Below are 25,694 nucleotides of genomic sequence, written 5' to 3'. Positions count from 1 at the left end.
TAATCACCAAGCAGTGAGGAGCACACTTTGAAGAAGCATCGATGTGCAAATTCTATCATTCCTACTTTGCTCTCAGCTTCTGGCCAAAGAGCACACGCTGCTCAATACTGACCTCAGTCAGCACAGCCATTATCACAGCTGTCAGATTAACAAGCTGATAAAGTGATTAAAAAAATATCAACACAAATATTTAAACTTTAATTATTTTTTAAATCCATTTGTGGGTTTATTCTGTAAACAAGATGCACCAATGTGACAGGATCAGAACCTTCCAAATGAATCTCACCAGTAAAGGCAGAGACTGGCTGAGCCACATCTTGAGATTCAAACTCGGTCCCCCTCTCTGCCAAAATCAATGCCCTCAACTCTTCTGGTGCACAAGCCCAGATTTTCCAGTGATAAGGAAGTGAAATAAATCCTCCAAACAGCACTCCGTGTTATGGTGGAAGAGTTGCCTAATCCCAATCACCTTCCCTGTCACCTTCAAGTATTTTACACTTTGCCCTGGCCTGTATAAGGCTAAGAGCTTTAATATTATTTTAATGATGGCTGTTTAAAAACAAACAAGCAAACCCTAAATCATAACTGCATTAGCATCACTTCACATAGAGATGAAATACAATAAGGTGCTCTGTACCAGTGCATTCATTTGAGTGCAGTTATCAATTACACCGACATGAACACTTCTAGATTGCGTTACTTTTCTCACAAAGGTCACAAGGCTTGAGTAGTACTGTTTCAAAAGAGTTCAGTCTGAAAAGTAGAACTTAATGTTAATTGGCTTCCAAGAGCATTATTTTATTTCTTCACTTAACACAGCTCATGTTATTAAACCTGTGGATTACCTCGTGCTGCAGCCATAAAAGTTGCAGAATGAGCAACTGCAGGTTTGGATGTACCTTCTACTTGGACAGTCCAGCTTCCTACAGGTAGCAATCTTCATCCCTACATCCCACCTACCCCAGTTATCTATGACCTACCCTATTCCTGAGGATAGTCTTCTGCTAGCAGCTGTATAGTGCACAATCCCCTTTTTATAGCGAATCATGCTCTAACTTAAAGCAGGGGGCTATCTGGGTTTATTTTATCCCAGCACACTTAAGCAGCCAGATAAAAATCTCACACCCTGAGTTCTAAAATACTGTTTCCCCGCCTGTGTTTTTATTCATAGCCATGCTCTACTCTGCTGTTCTTGACTTCTATTAAGAGAAGGTCTAATGATTTCTACTTCAAATAAGAACTCTGTGCTACTTCAAGGATTGAAAGCAAACGCCTTAAGCGTGCTTTCACTAGGCAAGCTCTGACTTCCCCTGAAGAAGAGATGCTGCCAACCACGCTAGATCAAAACAATGAAATGTGCAGCCCAAGATACCACTGCTAATTTCACAGTGATGCTTAAATGCAGGGGAGGTTCTTTCCTTGAAGCTGTTAAAGAAATAAAGAGCTGTAATCGTCATGTTCTGCTATCTGACTCACGAACAGATGCTGTACAGTTTGATACGATTACGTGTTCCATATGACATTCAAAATGAGCTTTTAAGAGGAGTGCATTTCTACCTGTATCAGTTAAAAAAGGCAGACTTGCAAGTATAGGCGAAGGGGAACACTATGTCCACTAGCACGAGGACAGCTGAGAAAACACAGTAGCAAATATCTTTCTTGAAACATCAGGATACTAATTGGGTGAGCTCTGGGATGAGACAGTTTAAACACGACTACTGATAATTTTATATAACTAAATAGGCTGGGAGTGGAATTAAAGCCCCACATAAATAAATGCTTGAAACACTGCAGATAAGATACTGAGAAAAAGAGACTAAAGGAAACAGTAAGAGCAAAAACTTGGAAGAATAGGGTCTGTAACAGCCCCAAAGGGAAATACACACAACACTGAATGCCAAACATGCACTGTACACCACCTTACCTCTATTTCCCACGGAGTCAGAGGTTGAACTCTGATCAAAGCCAATGATACTCCAAAAATGATAATTCGCATGCATTGGAAAATATTGGCTCTATTACACACATGCAGGGTAAGAAGAAAGGATGGAAGATTACTGGCTTACCAACCCCATTAATCTTTCATTGTGTTACGCCACATGTAATCTCTGTGCAAGGAATTCCCATGTTATATAGTTAATCAAGTCATAGTACAGTGTTTTAAGGAGATTAAGAGGTGAAAGCAGCCTGAAGCCAAGAACATGCTAATTCGGGTATACAATAGAAACGTTAATCGAGTAATCTGCAGGAAGAGGAGGAGGGAAGGAAATGACCTAATTCCCTGCACTACTGAGTGGTGCCTAATGGCAAGAAGAAAATTCTTTTAAGGGCCGTGCAAACAAAGATCCATTGTTAGAGTTCTCAGAGAAGAACGCTTTGCTGTATCTCATGTTGTTTTAACACGAAGGGTAGATGGTACAGGTTTATGAACCACACTGACCACCTCTGAAAGGGGTCAGGAGAGGATAATTAGATTTGCAGGACACTGAGTAAAAGAGCCCCAAGTAGAATCTTAAGGTACACCAAACTCTCCTTCAAAAGGATTTGCCATCTCTGCGTTGGTCATCCAACAACCATGGTGAGTCTTACACAACTGTGGAGCAATCCACAGCTGAAGCTGCAAGGGCTTAGTCATGGAAGCAACAAATCATCATACTGCAAGAAGCATTTCCCATGGCTTGAGTCATCCTTAGCCACTGGACAAGTCTAGCAAGCACCACTTACGAAGTCCTGTTCCACTCTTAGAGATTTCTGAGCCTCCCCCTGAGATACACCAGAAAAGCCCTTCTTTGTTCTGAGTACAGCACGTGACCATTAATGCATAATCCATCTTGCAGACCAAAAACATAACTGGCCCTCTGTCTCAAGGCTGGTTTCTGTTTAGCAGGCACATGTGGCTTTTGGGACTTGATCAGTTCAGTACTTCCAGCTTCCTGCTGGGGAGAGACCCCACCAAAAAGAGTGCATTCTAAATTACTCACCTTTAGACTGAGAATGTACTTCACAGTTAATCTTACTGTAAACTGTAAGAACCTCCAACAACACCGAAGAAATACCTGCAGGCTTGCAGGACTATTTACAGAACAGAGTCAGTCAAGAACTAATCCCAGGTCTAATTCTAAGTTGATTCTAGATGGAACAATATGATATAAAATATAAAAGCAAAAGCTAACTCCAAAACTCTCCAATGATATTAACAATACTTTCTGTCTGAGGTTCAAATCAAAAGAATCTTAAGAGATTTTATATTCACATCTCCTTCAAATAAGCCACCTGATATTACAGGTTCCTAGCTTTCTTCATAATGCACTAAAAAAATCAGAACAATGCCTACATGAGTCCAAAAAGTTAAGTCAATCTCTTTCTCACGAGGAACTTCACATAATCATAGGATAATCCAGGACCTCAGGATGTCATTTAGTCCAACCTCCTGCTAAGAGCAGAAGTGGATTTCTCCAGCATCAAGCTATTGCAGCAAGAGACTGTGAGCTTTAAGCATGAAACTCAATACATGCCTTCCCTTGGGCAACAGGAAAGGCATAGTGAATGGTAGAGAACTGCAGATGACAAGAAGACTTCAAACCAGTGTGGAGCTTCGTGTTCACTGACAGCCTTCCTATGCTAGTTTGTTTCCACATTTGCTTAAAGCAAAATGATTAGCAAGAATTATTGCAGACAAATCAAAGACTGTGTGGGCTAATTATGCATTTGAAAGGATAAGAGACACAACATCCTGTGTTTTACAATCACTTCACAAGAAAAGTATGCTCTGTGTAACCGTGCAAGCACTGGCATTACAGAACTTTATTCACAGCAATCATCACCCAAATAAGACATTTTGGATTTGACCTGCTCTTGAGATAGTCCTTCATCTGGCCCCTCAAAAAGTCTGAAACATCGGAAGTACTGAATTCCCAAAATCCAAAGCAGAAGATATAATTGTGAAGAGAACACCTGAGTTTATCCTTCTGGGAAACTAACATAAACAACCTGCTAAGACAGAAGCATACAGATGTAGTTGCATTGGGCTTCTATCCAAAACAGTCACCTCAAGGGGTCTTTGTTGTTTGTTGTTCTTTCCTGTTGCTGTTGTTGTCATTTTTTTTTGTTTTGTTTTGTTTTTGCTTTAAACTCTCCAGGAACATTCCTGGACGTTGAAAACCCAGCAAACCAAATGCCATATCTGCAAATTCAATTAACATCAGCTATGGACATGTACTTCCTCAAATAACTCTGTAGGAGTAGTTCTGAGCTCTTTGAAGAATAAAACTTGGATTCACTGTGCTTTAGGAATTATAGTTTCCCTAGATTCAGAAACAGAGTCCCATTTCCATGATGCATTTTTCCTGCTTGCAAAACTGTAAGGTACCTGCTAGCAGAACTAGCTGAACCTGCACTACCTGAAAGTTTTCATTCCCACAGAGTGAGATTGTTTGATTGGAGACTTCTTCAGAGAAAGTTAAAAGAGCCTGTTGCTAGAACTGTTCATGCATCTTTGCTTCACTTTTAGTATGAAAAAACCCCAACATTTCATATAGACTAAAAAAGGACAAAGGTATTCAGTCATAGAAATTCAGCTATGAGATGCTGACTCTCCAAACTCACTTTCCAGGAAAAGAACCTTACAAAGGACAAAGTTAAAAAACTATTCAGTACAGTTTCTATTCAACTCCCACATTACACAAATAACTACCTTAAAACAAGGCATGGACTTTCTCGCTTTGAGAAGTTGTGAAGTATGAAAGCCAAGTTCATCCAACAGCTTCCCTCTGCTTTTTTCTTAACTTCTTATCACTATATTATTACACTCCTGACACTCACCATTTCAACTGTAAGTTCAAGTGCTGTTCCAGTAAAACAAACAACAAAAACAGACACATTGGATAATCCCCATCTTGCACAAGAATGTCCATAGTCTATAGTTCATGCATGAATATTTGTTAACTTACAACCAATTAGCATACCATCTTACTCTATTCCTCATTCTCTTATCTTTAAGCTTCAAACAGCCTTCATGTAAGGTACAAATCATGTTCCTTTCTAAACATATCACCTCCAGCATTTACATATGAGAGCGTATGACCTACATACCTCTGGATAGATGTCAGAGGTCTGCCTACTCTCTGCAAGTCCAGCTTCAATGTTTTATAGTGGCCTGATAGAACATACTGCAGCCCCATACACAAGTTAAAATGCTAATCAGGCTGTTTCCCATATTCCTGACATTCTAGTATGTCTTACTTGGAATATTTTAAATCGTGACATAGAGATCAGGTGCAGAAGAAAGGATACATTAAGCAAGGATTCAAGAGAAAAGAATTGATTTCTTTGCACATAAGTTTCTAATAAAGCTATATTGAAATATCTACAAACACATTAAAAGCAGTCTCTTGTTGAATAAGGTTAGGCAGTTTCTATGCTAATACTTATAGGTATACATAAACACAAAACTAACTTCTTGCAAACTTTTCACGTTGCTATCCTTCTACAGTCAGCAATACAAACAGACCAAGCTTCAAATTTCTCCACCTCCTCATGTTTCCTTGGATCACTTACCAGTTCCCACATTGTAATGGCTCAGAGAAAAAAAAACACCTCATGCTATTTGATAATACATTTTTTCCCTCCTTATCTATATTTAAAAAGAAGCAATACTTTACTTCCTACACTTCTAATCCAATTTGTCTAAGAGGTTTGCTGTTTATAAAAATAAACAGACAGTTGAACTCGAGAGGATGCAAAAGCCATTTGTTCACCTCTACATAGGCACTAACACTTAGCAATGCACAGGTCATTCTCAAGTAGTGGTAAGAAGTCAGTGGGATGCCTTCCCTAAATTTTACTCTCTGGTTGAGACAGGAATGCAGTGTTCTGTCTGCATGTGCAAAACAAGAGCTGACAGTGCTCTTGACTCTTTTCTGCTACTCTGTGTAGCAACAGTTCAAGCACAAATTCATGGAGAGACAGAAGGCAGAAGAACAAGCATTTTCCTGAAATTTCAAAAGAAAAAATATTATTACAGCAATGCTGGCACAGTGGAAATAGCTGTGGCCTCATCAAAAACTCAGTGAAAACACTATCATTAAAGTACTACATGCAGTCTTTTCACAACAAACTTCTGGTACTATGATGCACTCATAAAAAAACAGAATGACTAAAGCAAAAAGATCAGAAGTCATACTTCTACAAGTGATTTCACCTGACAGTATAGCTTTCAGTTATGTTTAATGCCTGAACATGGAGATACCTTGAAGCTTTCAACTATAACATAAGTTTACTATTTGCTGTCTACATTAAAAAAATGTCACCCTCAAAGAAAAGAAACTATCCAGATGAATAGGGCAAGTGCTTTCTTTTCGAGTTAGCACACTCCCCAGTAAGTACTCAGAAAGCAAAATATTTTCAAGTGTGTGGGTCATGTAATACCTGCCCTTCAGAAGCACCAAGAACAGTGGCATGTTTTTGTTTTGTCTTCTCTAAAATCAGCATGCTCTCAACAACCTCTAGTATTTTCTGCGGTCTTTGAGTGCATTGCTGAGAAAGACAAAAACCAGAAAAACCTAACATACAGAGACAAGAGATTTTAAATTGGGAAAGTGTAGGAATAGTGAGGGTCACAGGGTTACTTTTCAGCAGTAGTTAGTGTGCACTCATAGCATCTAACCATTCAGCAGGTAGTTTCATGGCCTGCCCTTGGCTTTTACAAGGATGGCCAGTCGTGTCACACACACTAATGAAATTACACTAGCAAGAGAGAAGTTTGACTCTTCTTAGTTCTACCAGTAAGTAAGGAAGGTGCTCGTATATGAAAGAAAATCCACATATCTTCACCTTTTCATGCATTTTTCAGACATGAAAATTACCTTACAATGGCAAACTCGTGTCTAGCAATGGCTTTGGTTTTACAAGATATGTGTGTTTCTTCAGAGGCAGGCTTTAAGCAGTACACAATTACTCATTCTCTCACAGAAAAGCCTTTGCATTCAGGCAGCACTGCTGGGCAAACATCCTAAAAAGAGCACAGTCACAAAGAGTTGCAGTTTTGACAGTAATTTGGCTAGGTCATTTTTAACAGTGGACACAGCAGTACTTTACACAGTTTGAAAATAATTTTGTATGATTTACAGCAAGCGGTCACTTACAAACCAGACAGAGTTGTTCATATAGTACAGACTTCTTCCTTACTGAACCTTGAGACTTGAAAAAAGACTCAACTTCGACTCCGTGCATGCACTTCAGATGTTCACATCAACATCTAACACGTTACTGTTTGGGTATCTGTCCTCAAGTGTACTTCTGTGCACCAAAGAAACTTAAGTCCTGCTTTTCAAGCACTTGCATTTTTAGTATGGAAGAGTTATTTCACTTGTCTTTTAATAACCATCTGTTTAAGTACAGGCTGATTCATTGCCAAAAACCTGGCTCCTCAGAAATAACACTTTGCAAGTTCTTCAGGACAGACCAGCCCCCTCAGGACTGACATTGTTCACGAATTTCTCTCCAAATGACTAACAGCTGTTCACACTGAGCACACCAGTGCTTCAGTCACATGCTTGTAAAGGTTTGCAGAAGTCTTGCTCACATTCAGTTTACAAGCTTTATTAGTTACTCTGCTACTTTGGGAATGCCCTACATCAACCATGCTCAGAGAAACAGAGCACTGAGTGGCAGAGGTACAAACTGCCATAGCAGCCAAGTCTGCATGTGTTAGGAAGTCACTACCCAAACTTTGCTGAGATGCCTGACCACATTTGAGCTCCTAGACCAACGTGAAACCAGTCAGAAAAACATTAAAGCAAGTCCGTTCAGGTAATTAACTATACAACAGATGTAGCAAACAAACCAGGGAGCTACTAATACAGCAAAGCCAGCAAAATCAATTTGATGCTAAGAACTAGAATGAGTTCATGAGTTCAAAGTTTGTCCAAGTGGGACAAAGGCTCCCAGTTAGTGAGCCTGAAGAGCTGCTCTCACTAATAAAATAAGGTGCTGCCTTTGCAGCAAGCACGCACTGCCTCCATGCAACTTAGTGGCAGGCATTTTATTTAGAAGTTAAACAATGCCAAAAAACAAACTATCAAGCACACTCAGCCTGGCCTTGGCAACCTCAAAACAAGCTGTAAAAGTAATGTATCTTCTCTAAACAAAGGAAAGAGAAGAGTTTCTCTGGTTTTGCAGTCACTGTTGCACTTGAAAGTCTGAAGTCATTCCGCACTTTCAGCATTTTACTGATGGAAGTGTGTGAATTACGTGTCCCAGACACAAACTCTAAACCACACAAATAAATACAGTACTGTCACAAGCTAAGCCTCCTCTAGCTTTGTTTATACTCCATAGTTCTTGCCTGTACACAACACTGCTGGGACAAAAAGAAGCCAGATCAGCAGGGCACCAAACAATTCAGAAATAACACCTATGCTAAGGAACATTACAGAACCAACATCAAGTATCAGCTCCAATTATTAGTTTATTTATTAGTAGCACCATCAAGTCTTGTTTACTGTTTGTAAGAGAGGTATTTCATTTTAAATTATTAAAAAAAAACCAAGAAGGGGCAAATATTAGAATATAGTGTTTTCTTCGAAGTCTTTGCTCTAAAACCAATTTGCAACTCTAGATTACCTTGAAATTATGCTTTAATAGCGGTGTGAAAGAACTTAGAGACATTATATACAGCTGTACTACTTTTATCACATTTCAAAATCTAAGTCAGAGTACCTATCTCATATTAGAAATGAGAAAAAAATGCTTATTCAAACAAATATTTACATAGAAGTTTACCTGAAAAGTAAAAATTGGATGAGAAAAGAAAAAAAAGCTGCCAACTGCATCACCAAAGCTGTATGGCTATGCCCATATAAATCTGTCAGTCTTCTGCATATACTTACTTGTAAAAACAAAAGTTTAAATATAAAGATGAAGAAAACATAGTAGAGAACCTAATGCAAAGCAGCATCAATACAGTTGGAATTCCCATGGAAGCAGCAGCTAACAGTCAGCAAAGACAACAAGGGAAGTTTTCCTACCAACCAAAAACAATGTGGAAACTCATTCCAACCAGAAAAGCAAAGAATAACCTGAAACGATTCCAACATACAGAAGATGTGCCCTCTGACAAAGCTTCAGCCTTCTGAATAACTGCCTACAAACTCAACATGCTTTAGATATGGCTTTTACTGTAGCACAAATGAAGGTTTGCCCATTAAATTTTAATAAATATATGCAGTCTTTAAGTTTAGTCGAAGCAGAATAATGCAGCAAGATCCTCTTAAGGATGTTTTTTTAAAGCATGCCAAAACCATCAGTTAAAAGGATAATCTAAATAAAGCCATTGTTAAGAAAGCAAAACTATATCATACCATGGCTGGAACAGCTACAGAACTGGTCAGAGAGGGAAGATTATTTCTTGGCACAGCAATGTAGCAACAGACTGAGTTATTTCTCTCTTTGTGTTATTACATTAAGCCTTCACGATGTTTTACAGAAGTAAAACTGAGGTTTGCAGCTCATCTGCAAACAATCAGTTGAACTGAGCAGCAGGACTTTGTTTCTCAGTTTATTACACCAACAAAAAGTAAAAGCATACTTAGCAAGGAAAAGGAATAAGACTGCTACTTCTGCTCTTGTTCACCTGCCTGGTCACCTCACCAAACCTGATATCCAAGTCCTACTTATTACCTAGGTGCTATAAAGTATTCGACTCCATTGGAGCCAGCCAAATTAACTAGCATAAGCAAGATCACTATCAGCCTACCTAAGCAAGACTGTACTAGAGCAGATCTGGGCTGAACACGTAATTTAATTCATCGCTCTGATTTCGGATAAGCCTCAGACATTCAGGATGGTTACAGTGCAATCAGAGACAACACTCAGTGCCAGCTACAGTACCTCAGTTGTGCACTACTTGACTGAAGAGATGAAGCACTCAGAAACCAGGAATCTGACATTCTTGAACAACCAGCTTCACTAACAACAGTATTTCACAGCTCTTAAGGAAGCAGACACTTGCTAAGTTTGTTGCAAGTATATTGGCTTACATGCAAGTACTTGAACACCTTAAAAACTCTCTGACCCAGTCCATCTCATTAGAGACAGTTTCTTTATTAACAGATGAAACTTTTGAAAGAATAAAAGAAAGCTGTACTAGCCACATTATTTTAAAGCTCTAGATCATACTGTATTATCTGACAAGCTCCCCTTTCAAACAGAGCAGCACTGTTCAGTAATTCTGAAATAAAAATTCACTTGTGAGAGAAACTTGAAAGAAAACAGAGGCAAGGTGGAATACAGAGCTGACCTGAAACTAGAAGAACTATTCAGCATTAATCTAGTCCAATTTGTTTGAAAAAATGAAACATGAAGTTCAGTTTTCTATGCTTTAAGTGTTCCAGGCTGGTCACCACCTATACTGACTGATCATATCCAGCATTAGGATTTTGTCAGTTTAAATTAAAATAGCAGCCACTGACATACTACTTTTGATCGTGAAAAACATCATTATGATTACCATCTCATGCCTATTGGCTCTGATCTCCCAAGATACAAGGTAAAACTGTAAACATTCTCAAAGTCATATGCCAGGTTTTCATGTTATTAATCACACCCATTGGATTTGAGCTTGTATTCTCATTTTCACTAGACTTAGTTTTGCTATCAAAGCTGGTCTAAGCAAGAAAAAGATGATGTTCTCACAGCACCCCTTTATTACTTCTGTGCAAGCAATAATGAGGCAGCAGCAGTTGTCCAAAAAGTAACAAGGTGGAAAAAAAAAGTGAGCCACAAACATACAGTGACATTAAGCTACTAAAAGCAAAACAAGCATTTTAAGCCTACCACATCAAAAGGGTATATCATCAGACTAATAACAAAACTTCAGGTTCAGCTCCCTGAACCCCTGAGGAAGGAATTTAATCGCAGGAGTCTTCCGTGAAGTTCGTGAGAAACATTTCCTCGCTGGAAAGTTCTGGTCAGCAGATCCAGAGCAAAGAAGTGTGCAAGGCTGCACAACTTGGAGCCCAGGAGTGGGGCTTTGTGCACCCAGGCCAGGGAGACAAGAGGGAGAAGCAAGACATCACACTCAGCAGGCACTGCAATATTATACCAGCTCAGAGCCTCTGGAAATAGCCTTCAGAGGAAATTCAACATTAAGGCATGAGAAAATGTGGCTGTTAAGCTCTACCAAGCCATATCTCTTATTTCATCAGCAGTTTTATAAAAGCTGGGACAGTTGCTGGAAGGAGACACAGTCACGAACAACTTAAATCATTTCTTTTCCACCCACTTTAAAAAGACAGTGCTTAGAGAACAAACACAGTTATGGACAGTAACAGCAAGACAGCACTAATAGTTCATATTGTTCTACACTTGTACTTCCAGCAAGTAATCTTAAAATCTGAAGAGCTAAATAAAAGGTATATTTTAAGGGAACGTAGATAATTTTGTTAGATTTAGTTGCCTAACTTTCTGTACAAGATTTTCACCTATGGAAGTTCAGATGCAAGAAGTAACATTTGCTCTCTTAGAACAACTGTGCAGATGTAAACTCACCGTGTCCAAGAACCGCAAGATTGTAACCGCACTTCCACTTGGATTTACGATACATAACCAAAAGCCAGGCTTGCAGAGGGAAAATGACCTGCTGATGATGGTGGCTGTCAACAATGGGTGCAGATCAGTTAGCTGCTAGTGTAGACAGGACAAGATTTTTCAACACTGCGAGAGAAAGTGAGAGTGAGACCATATGGTTAAGCCCCATCCACGTTAGCACCAAACAGATAGCATCACCAATTGAGAACAGTCAGCTGGAGGAGGCAGAGCCAGGAAATCTACCTGTTGCTCCAGCCACTGTAAAGAAGGATGGGTTTGCAGAGATGTATCAATGTTGGCTCAGCATCTGAACAAAAACTTTTTGAGAAAAGGAATCCTTCTGTTAATAACAAGTCTTTGAATATGGCACATGCTCTGTGCCCAATCGATACTACTAGCGCACAGCAACTCAAACACTCAACTGTTAGAAACTTATCAGTGAACTCATACCAATCATCTGTTCAGGCATGCTCAAGACTTACAGAAACGAAACAATTCTGGAACGATACTGAGTAATTCCAAGTTATACATTCACAGGAGACTGACAGTAATGCCAGCGGACATGGCATGCTGTTTGTATGCTGATCAAGACTATTCAAAATAAAAAGATGAAAGTGCTGCCTTTAACTCCAAACTGCTTTGAGCAGTGGGAACAGAAGGGGCTGGACTAGCCCTTGTGAGATCCCTTCCAAAACAGCTTCTATTCTTTGGGAACCTGGTCACTAGTACAGAGATACAAGCCTTGTGTGCAAAGACAGAAACACTGCACCACAGAACTATAACTTATCACCTATTCTCATGACCTGTAGGAATGCCTGCACTAGGTTACCACTGACCTACAGCAGAATTTCAACCTGTGGTTCAACAATTTCAAGACAGCATGAAGTACCACTGTCTGCAAAAGCAGCACTTAGACATTTTCACAAAGCCATGTTATGGTGTTCACAGACTGAGGTCCAGACCTACTCCTCCATTGGTTTCACTACATTCCACGTATGGGCCTGCAAACGCAGGACAGAAATAGAGAACTTGATGTAGATGACTACATGTTCATTTCCAGAAAAGAACAAAATTACTGTACAGTGTTTTTTTTTAATGAATGCACTAATAGAGAGATTGACAGGAAACAGTTTGATCTTCAGCAGTACTTGAAAGCTGTGTTTAACCTTGAAAAAACAAGGAAACATAGCCACTCCTATTCTTCACCTTGGAGCTGATTCTTGTTTTCTTTATACGCACCCTTTTATTCAACTTGCTTTGTTCCTTCATGTAACAAAAGCTAAGTTCATCTGCAAAAAGACAGTTTAGTACAACAAGAACCCTATCAACATGCAAAAGGAGTTAATTTTCAGTTTGTATGAAGAAAGTTTGAAAATTAGCTTGAAAATAAGCACAGTAGCTGCAATAAACTAAAAACTTTTAACTTGGTCTTGGATACAAAAGCAGATTTGCAATAACTCTTTTTAGTCATTTATTGTACATTTTTCTATAGAACAATTTTTCTGTTACAGTCTTCGTCTTCGCTACGCCTGGGGTTCTGGGACCAGGGAGTGAACTATAAGCTGCCCCTGAAGACCAGACAACTGAAATTAGGCAAAGAAGTTAGGCCTAACAAAAACCACTAGGTGCCAGGATGGCTAACTAGTAATTCCCACATATGTCGACTATTAATTGGAAACACAGAACTCCTTGAGATTTCAAATCTCTCTGCAACAGCAGACCCTTCCCTCTATTCCCAGTTTCATGCGTGGCTTTGAAGAACTAAGCAAACTTTATTCTTGCAGCACTAACAGAAGGTGCAGTTGCAAGAACAGACCAGCATTTAATAATAAGAGGCACAGGAAAACTAGTAAGAGGGGGAGGGGGAAAAACACCAGGCTCTGCTGAATGCTGTGCTCTTCCACATCAGCATAATAGAAGGGAATCCTGCTTTGCTCTGAGGGCAATGAGCCACCTGGCCAGAAGCCATGCTTATGTGCAGCTACTTGGCCCTGAGGGTTGAAAATAAAAGATGAACAGCCAAAATATGAAGCCAACAGACACAGCTGTCAGGCAGGGATCAGCAGACCTGATGACTGTGGCACTATGAAGAAACCAAGCCACGCTGGTTGGCTGTTTTGCACCGTGCCCCATTCTTTCCCCCAGTTATTTCCTTCCTCGTCTACCTACCACAACTTCTTGCACTGTTTCTCTCCCCTATCTCTTTTCTTTTGTAACTTCCGAGTCTAACACCTCACAGGCTTGAATCTGTACAGCATACAAGCACTGCAAGATAAGAGACAATTTTTGGTACTGTATGGACAAAGACTACCTGATTCTAACAGTCCTTTCCTGCCTCAGATTTTTTTTTTATTTTTTATTTTTTACCAAATCCAGGTTTCTTGAAAAACAGCTGAAGGACTTTGTTTATAACATTATCCTTACTCACAGCATACCAGTCACTGCTAAAGTCAGGAGTTCAAAAATATTTCAGTGTGCTGATTTAGCTCCTATAAACAGAGAGTCTGGCCACTGCAGAGATGCCTGATCCATGGCTCTCACTCACTTCAGTAGTCCAGAGGCAAGCAAATAAATACTGTCAAGATCCTTCCCCAGACTCCAAAGGGGAAAAGAAATTAAACTGATCGGTTGGATGGAACAGATCTAAGAAATATCAATAACGGTAGTTGGAAAATCTAAAACTAAAGTCACTTTGGTTTTAATGCTTTCAGTACACACAGTACATTAAATTTGGCATAAACCCAATGGAACATGAAGTACTTGTAGGCAACATCTGCCAAGAGCTAGAAATATAGCAGTCTTTAAGGGACAAACAGAAAGCCTCAGACCATTTCTACTTCATGCATCTGAAAAAAAATTAAATCAAGGTGATCTCTGCGAGGGAACATTTGTATTAAATCTAATTGGCATGCTTTGTGAAATTGAGTATGTGCTGATTGGCAAGGAAACTGCATTTATCATTTTATAATTTGTTCCACTTGTGACAAAGGTTACAAACAGATACTGTGAATTCCTCATACTAGAGGGCACTGTGCTTTCCTCCTAAGCACTGGAGTTGAGGCTCAGGCAAGTTCTGTACCTGCTCCTTGGTCACACAGCACATGACAAAGTAGAAGCAGAAGAAATGAGAAGTGTGAACTTTGGGAACTCATGCTGTGCTATCAGTTTATTCACCCAGGTTCATGCGTATTGGTACTTCATTAGTTTACACACCCCAGAGCTGAGCAAGTTTTGATCAGGGACCTAATGCTAATTTGCATTTCTATAGCAGCCTCCAAATATCAACAAATCAAGCATCACCACACTTGTGGGTTTCTTTTATCAAAATGAAAGCAAGGATATAAGCCTAGCATCCATCTGGGGCTTTGAAGACACCACCTTCACAAATTCCTTCCCCCAACTTTGCATATCTAACACAGGAAAAAGAACACTGAGCTCCTAGTTGGATAGCACAGTGGAGCACAACTCTTGATTAGGTTTTCTGTTATTGCATTAGGAACAGCTTACATGTCCCTCCCCCCACACCTCCCTGGGATCTGGAAGGGAATGTACCCCTCCCATGCTTTCACAGAAGGGCCTCAACCCCACCCCTGGCTGCAGACATGTACTGGGGAGCAGGAGAAAAGCACACCACTCCATGACTGACATTGCTCAGAGCAAGGCAGGGAGGAAAATTTCAGCCATCTCTACACATAAACCAAGTACTATCTGGATCTTTAAAACTGCTATTTATTAACAGCTGATGTTTTGAAATATGGAATGAATGAGCCAGGTAGATCTGATTGTTACTGTTTTTTCATTATGCTAGTACGATAGCAGGCCTACAGCACTTGTTATTGTGGACTCTTAAGAGACTGAAAAACACCAGATGTTCATTACACATGCTTAAATAACACGATAAGCAAGCTCTTCACTTCTCCCTTTGACTGGTCCCTCAGAGCTTTAAGGTAAAAGCATACCTTCCCCTTATCTTCTGGATCACACTCAAATCTCTGTTCCTGTTTAGATATTGCCAACTCCAATACACTCCTACCTACATTACATTAAAGACTGCAGGAAAAAAAATGCTTCTAATGCTTTTCCTGGACAGGTAGGAGTTTCCATTGCTCACTACGCATAGCTCACCGAACAATTACATGGTAAATAGTTATTGAAGTGAGGAAAAATCAAAAAGTGCAAACACACAGTTGGCATAGGAATTGAAAAGCAGCTGCTATCCCCCTAAGCTCCCACATCCCAGCACTGCACTCAGCCAACAGCAACAAGCACAAGGACCTACTCTATGTTCACATCTGCTACTCAACACAGCCCCTGGGTAAAGCTAACAAAACTAGCCACACATTGACCAGAAAGATATGCACACGTGCACAGAAAATAACAAAGCTACCCGTGCGATTACCTGCTTGCAAGATCAAGTTAAAATCCTCAGCTTCAGCGGGTGGTTGACCACCTCAACAAAACACTGCATTGTCTCTTCTTCCAAAAGAAAGCAAGAAACACAACTGCTGCCCTTAGTACACTCCAGCCCCCTGCAATAACCTTGAGCAGCCTTCAGAAACCTTCACTGGGAGTCAGCAGCTCCTGTGGCACCAACAGGATGTCTTTACAGTAGAAAGCTCAACTGTAAAGTTATTTCTCATACAGCACCAAATTAACACTCTAAGAATTGATGTGGGCCATCAGCAGCATAGTAATTACCTTATTAACAGAAGATCAGAGAACAAAGATTCTAGAGCGATGGATCCACCTACCACAGGAATCAAGAGGGGGTGACTTGGCTATGAAAGTCATCCAAGCACAAAGGAGAGATCAGCTGTCTACAGACAGTAACATGCACTGCAGTACAACTTGTAGCATGGTCTGCCAGTCCCAGGAATGAGGTGCACCATTATGTGCGCATTTAATTTGAAAAGATGCAGGACCAGCAGATGGGACCAGAAGAGCAGTTCTTATCTAATGTGGCAGCACTATGAGCACAGATTTGCCTAAGAATTATCACATGAGAAAGAAAAAAGATCAAGTGGAACACCTAAAGGCATACTTTGGGGCCTTCTAATTCGCAGTACTGCCTGTCTGAAAAAGTGAGGAAAAAGACAGATCTTTTCCTTCTTAAGAAAGTCTTTTCTGATTGCCCACCTGAGCTCCAGAGAATTTGAACTGGATCTCTCCCCACCTCCAGGCAGAAGGTATGTTGAACAAATACTCCCCCAACACACTAGTAGATAGCACTGAAGGTAGGTGTTAAGAGTCAAATTGAAAAACATGCCATCTCTATCTTCTTCCCTCCAACTATTCAACTTTTGATCATCACTACTAGTGCAGTGTAGAAGGCACTCACAGACACCCAGTGCCCTCTCACCACAGGTGAGCATCACACAGTTTGTTGTGGATCTCTGAATACAGTATTCCCAAATATGAAACTAAAGGTTTGATTATGAAAATGGAAGTGGCTGTATCGACTGGATAATCAATGGCTCCAATTTCCCCATAGGTGAGGAACTCTTACTGTTCTCTCAGAAGATTTTGACATCATTAGTGACATCTTCATTTTTCTTCTCTGAACTCAAAACAGATCACTAGCCCGGGAAAAAGAAGCCAACCTAAAGAGCAAGAACATAAACCACCTGACATTAACTAAGGCCTCTGTGTACTCTCTTACTTAAGAACTGAAGTTTAAAGTCATCTGCTAGTCTTGAAACACAGCAGTGAACAAAATACAGCAAAGTGATGCATTTATCAAACACCTAGGTGTATTTATTTTCCTACATGTTAAACATGCCCCAGAGTACTTAAAGCAGCTTGGGGAAAAAGCAAAGAAAAGCAAACAAAGAAAGAAACATATTACTAGAAAATGGCAGAACTGACATTTTTAGAATTAGCAGCTTATCCCAAGAGGTGCATTACAAAAGGAAAATGAGCAACAAGTTCTTTAAAAGGAAGTGAATTACTTGATAGTAAGACTCCACATGAGATGCATTTTGGATTTTTTCCCCTAACCTTATACCAAATAAATAGTTTGGGCTATATGATATGACAGAAGAACCATTACTTAACTCTCCCAGTTGAATCTTGCATTAAAGCACTATTTAGGCAATATTTATTCTTGTAATGCAGTACAATACTTGTACAACTGCTTCAGATAAGCAAAAAGGATATCAACACAGCATTAAAAAAATTTCAGTATACATATTAACATTTAAGAGAAAAGGAGCCTTGAGACTTCTTAAACAGGAGCTCTTCAGGGGCAACTTTTATCATTATACATGATAAATTTTCTTAGGACAAATAAAACACAGCTGAAGTACTCCAGTTTGCATGTTTTTAAAACCAAGTCCTGTACTGCTCAATGACCAAAACCAGAAGGAACTGATGGTAGATCTAAGCCAGAGATGCCACTCTGACTCTCCTGACATAAAGAACAACTAAAACATTAATGCTGTTGACCCAGGTTGCAGGGTTACCTTCCTAGAGGAACTGGCAGATGGCAGGAGAAACTCTCAGCAGTCGCTACTTCCCAGTCACTCCCTGCTTCATTCAGACAAGCAATTGGGCAGGAGCACTGGCAAACAGGTCACGGTGAGATACTTGAATAAAATTCAAGTTTGCTCTTGCTTTGCCTCCAGAAAACTCTTAGAAGCCTTGAACTTCACCAGCTGTAATGCAAATCTTACAATCTTCCTTACAGAAGAGAAATATCAGTCCCACCAGTTTTGTTCTCTTATCTTCTCTTACCTGCAAGCAGGTAAATCAAGAGGCACAAGATGCAATAATCCAGTGATAGCAGTCTACTTAAAAACAACTTTCGCTAGCCAGCATTTTCCTTTTTTCCTCCTGGAGTCCTAGCTCTGCTATACTACCACCCAGCAAATCTTAGCAAATTTGCTCCAATCCCATACCTTGCAAACATCTAGAAAACATTTCTGATGTATCCAATTTACTTGAAACCTCAACACATAAGAACACATTCTCTAGTAGCTACTCCAATCATCCTACCTAAAAAAAAATAATCCACAGATCTCTTCTAGTCTGAGTCTAACTTCAGTTTTTTATTACCTTCCTTGCTGTTCATGTCTGTACTACACTACAGATTTGTCCACATCAGAGCCTCAGCTGCTATAGCAAATGCTAAATAAACATAGTAATGCAGCATTTAGCAACAAAAGCTTTTCTGCCAAAACAATCATTATTTATCTGCCCAAGTATTTTATTTGTAAGCTAGCAGGTTGACAAAAGCTTGCCTACATCTGAGACTTTGATTAACTTTCATCAATTAGAAGGTGTGTTTGCCCCCACTGATATATACACAAGCCTACTCTTATCTAGTATAGCCAGATCAACACCTTTTGGCCCCAAATCTCTCTACTACTAAAAGCCTTCCAAAAAGAATGTTTTTGCCCCTTCTGAAAACACATGTATGCAATTAATCTGCTGCAAACAGTGTCAGCATAGGAAAACATCTGGCTGACATAGCCATATAGCCAACATCAAGGGAGATCAACATTTTGAGCCAGCATGACACATATCCAAAGTCTTCCGTAACATATTCTGCTGGTGAAGAACGAAAGTACTGCAAGATGAGCATGAAGTGAGTAAATCCTCTCTCCTAGAGGAATGCAGCAATGGAGCCAGGGGCTCCTACCCTGCCAAGTGCCATACACCTTATAACAGTAACAGAGAACACTCCCAAAATGGCAGACAGAAATGGATCGAACTTTGTGGTGCACTCAGCTCTTGAGTACATGAGATTTTAGCCTAAAATTGAGGCATTTATGTAAGAACATACCATGCATAGCAGTCAAGTAACTATGACTGAGTTCAGCACCATGGATTAAGAAACAAGGTCAACAGATTAACTTTTATTACCTATTCATGAACCAAACCACGTTCCTACATCACAAGGACCCGAGGATACCATTAATCTTTAACCAAATGCTTCCATCCAGGCTGAATCAAACAAACTGCTGACTAGCTCACACTTGAGCTCAGATCCTTTAGAAGTACCCCACAGCATTTATCGAAACTAGATGACCACATCACTGAAACTAGGTGACCATCTACCTTCAGTACAGGGTAGCGGTGGAGGGAGGTCAACAGAATCAGTGGAACTGTCCTGTAGAGACATCTGAAGGTGGCCTCAGCAGCTTGCTGTGATAGACACCACTATATTTTCTGTATTCACTCATGACTTCAAAGTCACTGCAGAAAGGTCATTTGAATAGTTAATCACGTTTGCTGCTTCAAGAGGTGTGATAAGGGTCAGCAGAAGGCCATGACAGAGGGCTGACGGAGGCAGCCAATAAGCCATGCACCTACCTTGGCCAAGCACTGAAGCACCTCCTCCTCACACAAGTAATAACTGCTTTCAAATCAGTGTAAATACAGGACACTTGGATCAGAACAAGTTTCCAGTGCAAGATGGTAATTTTCCTGCAGATCACGCTGTCAGCAGCAACAGGGCAAAGCTTGCTTTTCTGTAATTTAAGGATGACTCCTGGCATGCCAAAGATTTCTTTTTTTTTTCTTTTTAAACTCAAGAGTTTTTGAGTACTCGCATTCAGACAACAATTAGAACAGGAAACATTCTAGCTCCTTGTGACAATTGTCACATCCACTAGCAAACAGCAGGGCTGCAAAGAACACTCCATGATGCTACAGTATTGCTCCAGAATGCCCCCAGCAGTACCTCAGCAGCACAGAGTGAAGGAGCCCAAATGGAAATCCATTTCACAAGCTGCCTAAGGCCTCCAGTAAAACAAAAGCTTTGCCCAGCTGGCAATCCATGAGTGCCCAGTGCTGCAGAGAACCAGAACTAAACTGCTATTTTGCCTTCCTCAGCACCAGTCCTTCCATCTTGACAAAATACCTGATGAGGAACACAGTGTTCATTTCAGTAGGACCGTAAGGTTTACTGGTGACTCCTATAACCAGGAGACTGAAAGGAAACAGAAACTAGATCAGATGGAGACACGCTTATTTTTTTTCCACTGAAACTATCTCAACAGTATTCAGCAGTGCTTGACCTACTTCCTACACCATCTCTTTGCTGTCACTTCCTTTGACAGTTTGTCAGCACACTTGTGAATCTGAAGATTAAGGAATGAATGTCTGGAAGCACAAGAGCCGAGGACTTCTTTTTAATGCCACCTACAGTCAAAACTTTTATGGCCTAATCAGCAAGATGTGCAACGACCAGCCTAGCAACAAGTACATTCAATTATTAACATCCTTCAAGAGATCCAAATCAACTGCCCAACTCAGCTAACAAGCGTGCCCTTAAAGATGATTTCATTTTTCATGAAATACCTGCTTTCTTCCTTCTAGAGTTCACAGCGTGATCAGGATCTACAAAGTTTCAGGTTCTCTGTTTTCCTGTGCTCTATAGATCTTGTATAAGAAGATATTATATACAAAAATATACTTGTGGTTAGCTCCTTACAAAATAGATAAGAGTTTAAATATCACTGGCTCCGAGCAGATGATGCTCTACTTTGCATCTACAGTCACGCAGTCACTAGTTACAAGTCCCAAAGGGAAATAACACCGTTTTCCCTGCCTGTTTTCTTAATAGAAGCCAATACCAAAAGACACGATGGCTATAACGGAGAGATTTTACACTAAAACAAAGCTTAAGTATTTGTGTTAATAGAAGTAGTTACTTGAAATTTTAATTTCAGACAAAACAATAGCGTGACGATCTGCCACATTAAGAAATAAGTTTCATTGTTTAGTAAGAACCGAAACACTCATTAAGTACAAGCCTGTACTCAGCATAACAGAGGTGCTCTTACAAGTCTAGTTCATTAAAAACAGAAGGCAGTTAAACTTAAGGCACTGCTGCAGATGCCTAAACATAACAAAGACGTGCTCCGGGAGCTTCCTGCCTGGCCATTCACACTAAGCAGATAAGAGCTCAAAAAGCAGTTAGGATACTTCCCTTATGGGGCACAGAAAGGCCTTAACTTCCCAGCGAGCTGGCTCGGTTTCCTACCACCCAGGCTTTTCCTGCGAGCAGGGGGTAGAGGAGAGCAGGAAGGGATGTCTGCTGCAGACTTGTGAACTTTGCCACCACGCTACTTGCTTTGAAACTGCTGGCCTAGGACATAAAGCCGCACAGACCACACCACTCATCCCAGATGGAAACCCGGCTGGGCTACTCGGGAAAGCCCTCGTCTCGACTTCACGCGGCTTCGTTTGTCAGGGTAAAACGCAATGAAAGACGCATCATCAACAGGTCATCCGGCTGCTCCTTCGTGAAATACGAAATGCTGCCGAACAGAAACCGGAAACAGCCCTCTGCCCCCAGCCTCCCCCCGCGCAGATTCCGAATGGAAAAAACAAAGCCATCGCTCCCGGGATGCGGAACCAGGGCTGATGCCTCCACGCACTCTACTTGCCAAGGAGCACGTTCTCGAGGCTTTGCAGCCCCAGCGAAAACAAACGAGCAGCCTATAAAAGGCACGGCTAGAGAGCAGAGCCGCTACAGCTCCACTACTTTCTGCTTGTACGGGTTCTGGAAGCTGCGTTTTGCAGAGCTCAGAAAACCGCAGCTTTCGGGTAGAAGGAGTGAAAACGCAATACACAAACAAGCGCTCAGCGTGAAACACAACCGCTTCAAGCACACCGCTCGCCTCCATAACGCGCAACACTCGGCTGGAAACCCGTCCCCAGCCTTTCCGATGCCGCCCGCGGCTCCCGGAGGCGGCACACGATCTCCCCGCGCTGTTAGCTCCGTCCGAAACCGCATTCCTTAGCGACGCGGTGAAAGTTGCGCCGCTCACAAAGAGCCGAGGGGGGAGGAGGGCACGCGAGAAGCCTCGCAGGGCAAGCATTCCCCCCCCCCCCCCCCCCAAAAAAAAAGCAGCTTAACGATACAAGAGAGCCCGCCGCGGGGCGAGGGCAGTGATGATGGGGGAGCAGGCTCGGGATGGGGGGGGGAGCAGAGCACCCGGAGCCCTTTGTGTCGTGCGCGCCTCAATGCAGCCGCGAGTTCAGCGCGCACTTTCCTCCCCTCGGGGTAAAGGGGATTACCCCCACGAGCCCCCGATTCGACAAAGCCTCCGGAGTCCAAAGATTGCGTGATTATTTTATTTTTTATATTTTTTTTAATATCCAGCAACACCCCCCCCCCCCCCCTCCCCGAGGATGGCTGCCGCTCCGTGACAAAGGCTGCACGCACGGCGAGACGATCCCCTCCGAGACGGCAGCGGGGAGAAGGAAACAAAACCACCCGGAAAGCCAACCAACCGGCACAAAGGCACGGGGAAAAAGGAATTAAAGAGAGCGTGGGGGGGGGGGGGGGGGGAGGGGGGAGGAACAACAGAAAAGGCCACCAACAAAACAAAACAAAACAAAGCCAAGAGGGCTGCAGCCGGTCGCCCGCCGCCGGGAGCACAAAGCGAGGAAGGGGGACAGGCCCCGAGCTGCACCCCCCTTTCTCCTTTCCTCCCCCCCCCACCGGCCGCAGGGCCGCGTCGCAGCGGGCGCGGGACTTACCGCAGGAAGGCGGCAGCAAGAGGCGAGAGGCGCCCGGGGGAGGGGGGAACTGCCTTCCGCGGCCGGAGAGCTGAGCGGAGCTGAGCAACACCGCTTCCAGACGCAGCTCGCAGCCGCCGCTCGGCCACACGCTCGGGGTCGGCTGCCGCCGCGCGCTCGCGTACCCAACCGGCGGGGGAGGGGCTAAAGAGGGGGCGTGGTTAGAGAGGGGGCGGGGTCACGGCCCTGGAGCGTGGGGCATGCTGGGAGTTGTAGTGCCATCGTGGTGGGGTGAGGGGGGGGTGTAGGTGTGGTGTACAAATTAATATCATCCTAGGCTCGTAGAAGCATTAAGGTTGGAAAGGATGTCTAACCCACCGTGCCCACTGACCACATCTCTCAGCGCCACAACTCCATGGTTCTTGAATGATTGCAGGGTGTTCAGGACTTCACCATCTCCCTGGGCAGACTGTGCCAATGTCTCATTGCTCTTTTGGAGAAGAAATGTTTCCCAATACCCAACCTGAACCTCCCCTGGGGCAGCTTGAGGCCGTCACTTCACATTGCTGTTACCTGGAAGAAAAGGCCAACCTCCATCTCCCTACAACCTCCTTTTAGGGAGTTATAGAGAGCCATAAGGTCTTCCCTGAGCCTCTCCTTCTCCAGACTGAACAGTCACACTTCCCTCAGCTGCTCCCAACAATGGCTCAAACCCAATGGCTGAGAACACTGTCCCAGTGCTCCCTGAGCTCTGGCACTGGGACTGTGCCCACTGCCCTGGGCAAACTGTGCCATGCCCACCACCCTCTGGGGAAGAGCCTTTCCTTCACCCTCTGACCCTCCCCTGATGCAGCTCCATGCTGTCCCCTTGGGCCCCTTCTCCCTCTGACAGGCTGTAGGCTGCCATGAGACCCCCAGTAGTGACATCTCATCCACACCACACCAGGAAAGGAGAAGGTCCTGGGTGCACCCCCTGTGCTTTGCAACCCCTTGTCCTCCTGTGAGAGAAACTAGTAGGACAATAATGACAACAGGGTACAAAGGGTTCTCCTGTCATAGAGGAGAAGGCCAGCTGACAGCTCCGGGGGCTCCTTGGCTGATCTTGAGCAGAGGTGGCAGGTGACTCAGGCCTGGGTGACTGTCATTGAGCACGGTGAGCACAACACATGGTGAGCACTGCACTGCCATGATCCATCCTCCAGTCATGAGTCAGCCTGCGGGTGCGTGCAAATGCTTTCAGCCATGAGTCAAAGCTGAGCTCCTTGCTGGAAGGGTAGAACAAATTGATGCGTAGCGCTGCCTGATGGGTCAGGTGTGTAGGGTGTGAGGTGCCAGGTGATGAGTAACATGGGACCACTTCATAGGGAATCTTCACAGCCTCTCTGATGCACAAGGAAACCAAGGCAGGCTAAAACTAAGCCTCTATGCTACAAACCCCATCTGCAAGCAGCAGACCACGGCACTGCAAAGGCTGGTCCCTGCTGTTCACTGCTGTTGGACCTCAGACACATCTGTTGGTGCCATATACAACCACAGGTTAGCTGGAGAAACAAGGCAGCTTTTGAGGCCTATAGTACCATGAAAACACACAAAACCACAGATGTCTTTACGTTTTTCCTTGCGTTCAATTTAAGCAGCCAGAGCACTGATTTTCCTGCTTTTTTTTTTCCCCTGTATGTTGCAGAAAAAATACCAGGCTTTCTGCCTGGGAGTTATGTGCCATAAGACCCATAGTAGCTTTGATTTAAGTCATATGAAATGATTGTGTGCTAACACGGTAATTCTCCTTCCTTGGCTCTCCCACTTGAACAATATGATGAACATAGTGTCTGAGGCTGACAGCCACAGGAAGAAGATAAAGGGAAGGAGACCACCATGGGCTGCCTCTAAATGAGGTTTGTTTAGTAGTTGCTCCAGGGCAATTTTCACCTGGGGCCTCCCCAGCCAATTGTGTTGACCCCTTCCTTGAGGTCTGTTTCTGGATGCTACCAATGGTTTTTGTTTTGTTTTTGCCTTTTGGAGTCCATTTCATAGTTCCCAAACACATGCAGCTGACATCAAGTTCCGCTGCTTGAACCTGAAAGATGAAAGCATCTCCTACTCTTACATGTTAATTCGCATTTCTCACCTCTGAACTTCATTTATTGCAGTCCCCCACCCCAAAAAAAACCAAAAACAAAAAAACCTCTTCCTGCAGCTGCTTGGTTTTTGTGGGTTCCTCTGAAGTAAGTAATCATGATATGGGTGAGAAAAAAAGCCTTGCTCTGAATATTACCCAATGGAGAACACTCTGTCCCAGGCTGATGCCTGCAGACTTGATTTACGGCAGCTTATTGCAGCCTGTAATGAATCAGAGAGCTGTGAAAGCACAGACTTGCTACCAGGAGCCAGCAACCCACCTTCCTAGCAAATGCTCACCCTGACCATGCACCATCTGGGGCTCTGGTGGCTCCATTAATTCTTGCATGGCCCTAAAAAACTCAAGTGTTCCTCCATGCAAAGAGAAACCTCTAATGGTGATAGATGGCTGTAAGGCATGTTGGCTGCTTCTATGACAATAAAATGACAGCCGCTAGGGACTCAGCATCATTTTGTCCCAGGCCAGATATTGCCCAGGAATGGTTAGGAAATGTCTG

The 25,694-nt window shown here is 42.5% G+C and overlaps 1 protein-coding gene across 3 annotated transcripts in view; it reads right to left on the bottom strand.

The window, feature by feature from the left end:
- PELI1 (pellino E3 ubiquitin protein ligase 1) overlaps positions 1–23,160 on the bottom strand; it is a 43,325-nt gene extending 20,165 nt beyond the window's left edge. The window contains exon 1 of one of the 3 annotated variants that reach the window (XM_065739598.1): positions 23,080–23,160. Coding sequence is in view for 2 of the 3 variants with exons in the window: in XM_065739595.1 (XP_065595667.1) it covers positions 11,548–11,602 (55 nt within the window). In the remaining variant the exon portion in view is untranslated. Of the gene's footprint in view, positions 1–9,030; positions 9,055–11,547; positions 11,713–23,079 lie in introns of those variants that run through there. The other 2 variants (XM_065739595.1, XM_065739596.1) reach the window with 2 other exon arrangements.
- Between the last annotated feature and the right edge of the window lie 2,534 nt (positions 23,161–25,694).

The sequence above is a fragment of the Cyrtonyx montezumae genome, unplaced genomic scaffold (assembly GCF_038088225.1).
Source record: "Cyrtonyx montezumae isolate F1298 unplaced genomic scaffold, pur_monq_1.0 scaffold_24, whole genome shotgun sequence".
NCBI lineage: Eukaryota > Metazoa > Chordata > Aves > Galliformes > Odontophoridae > Cyrtonyx > Cyrtonyx montezumae.
Note: the sequence above shows the minus strand (reverse complement) of the source record. Positions and strands in the feature narration are given on the sequence as shown.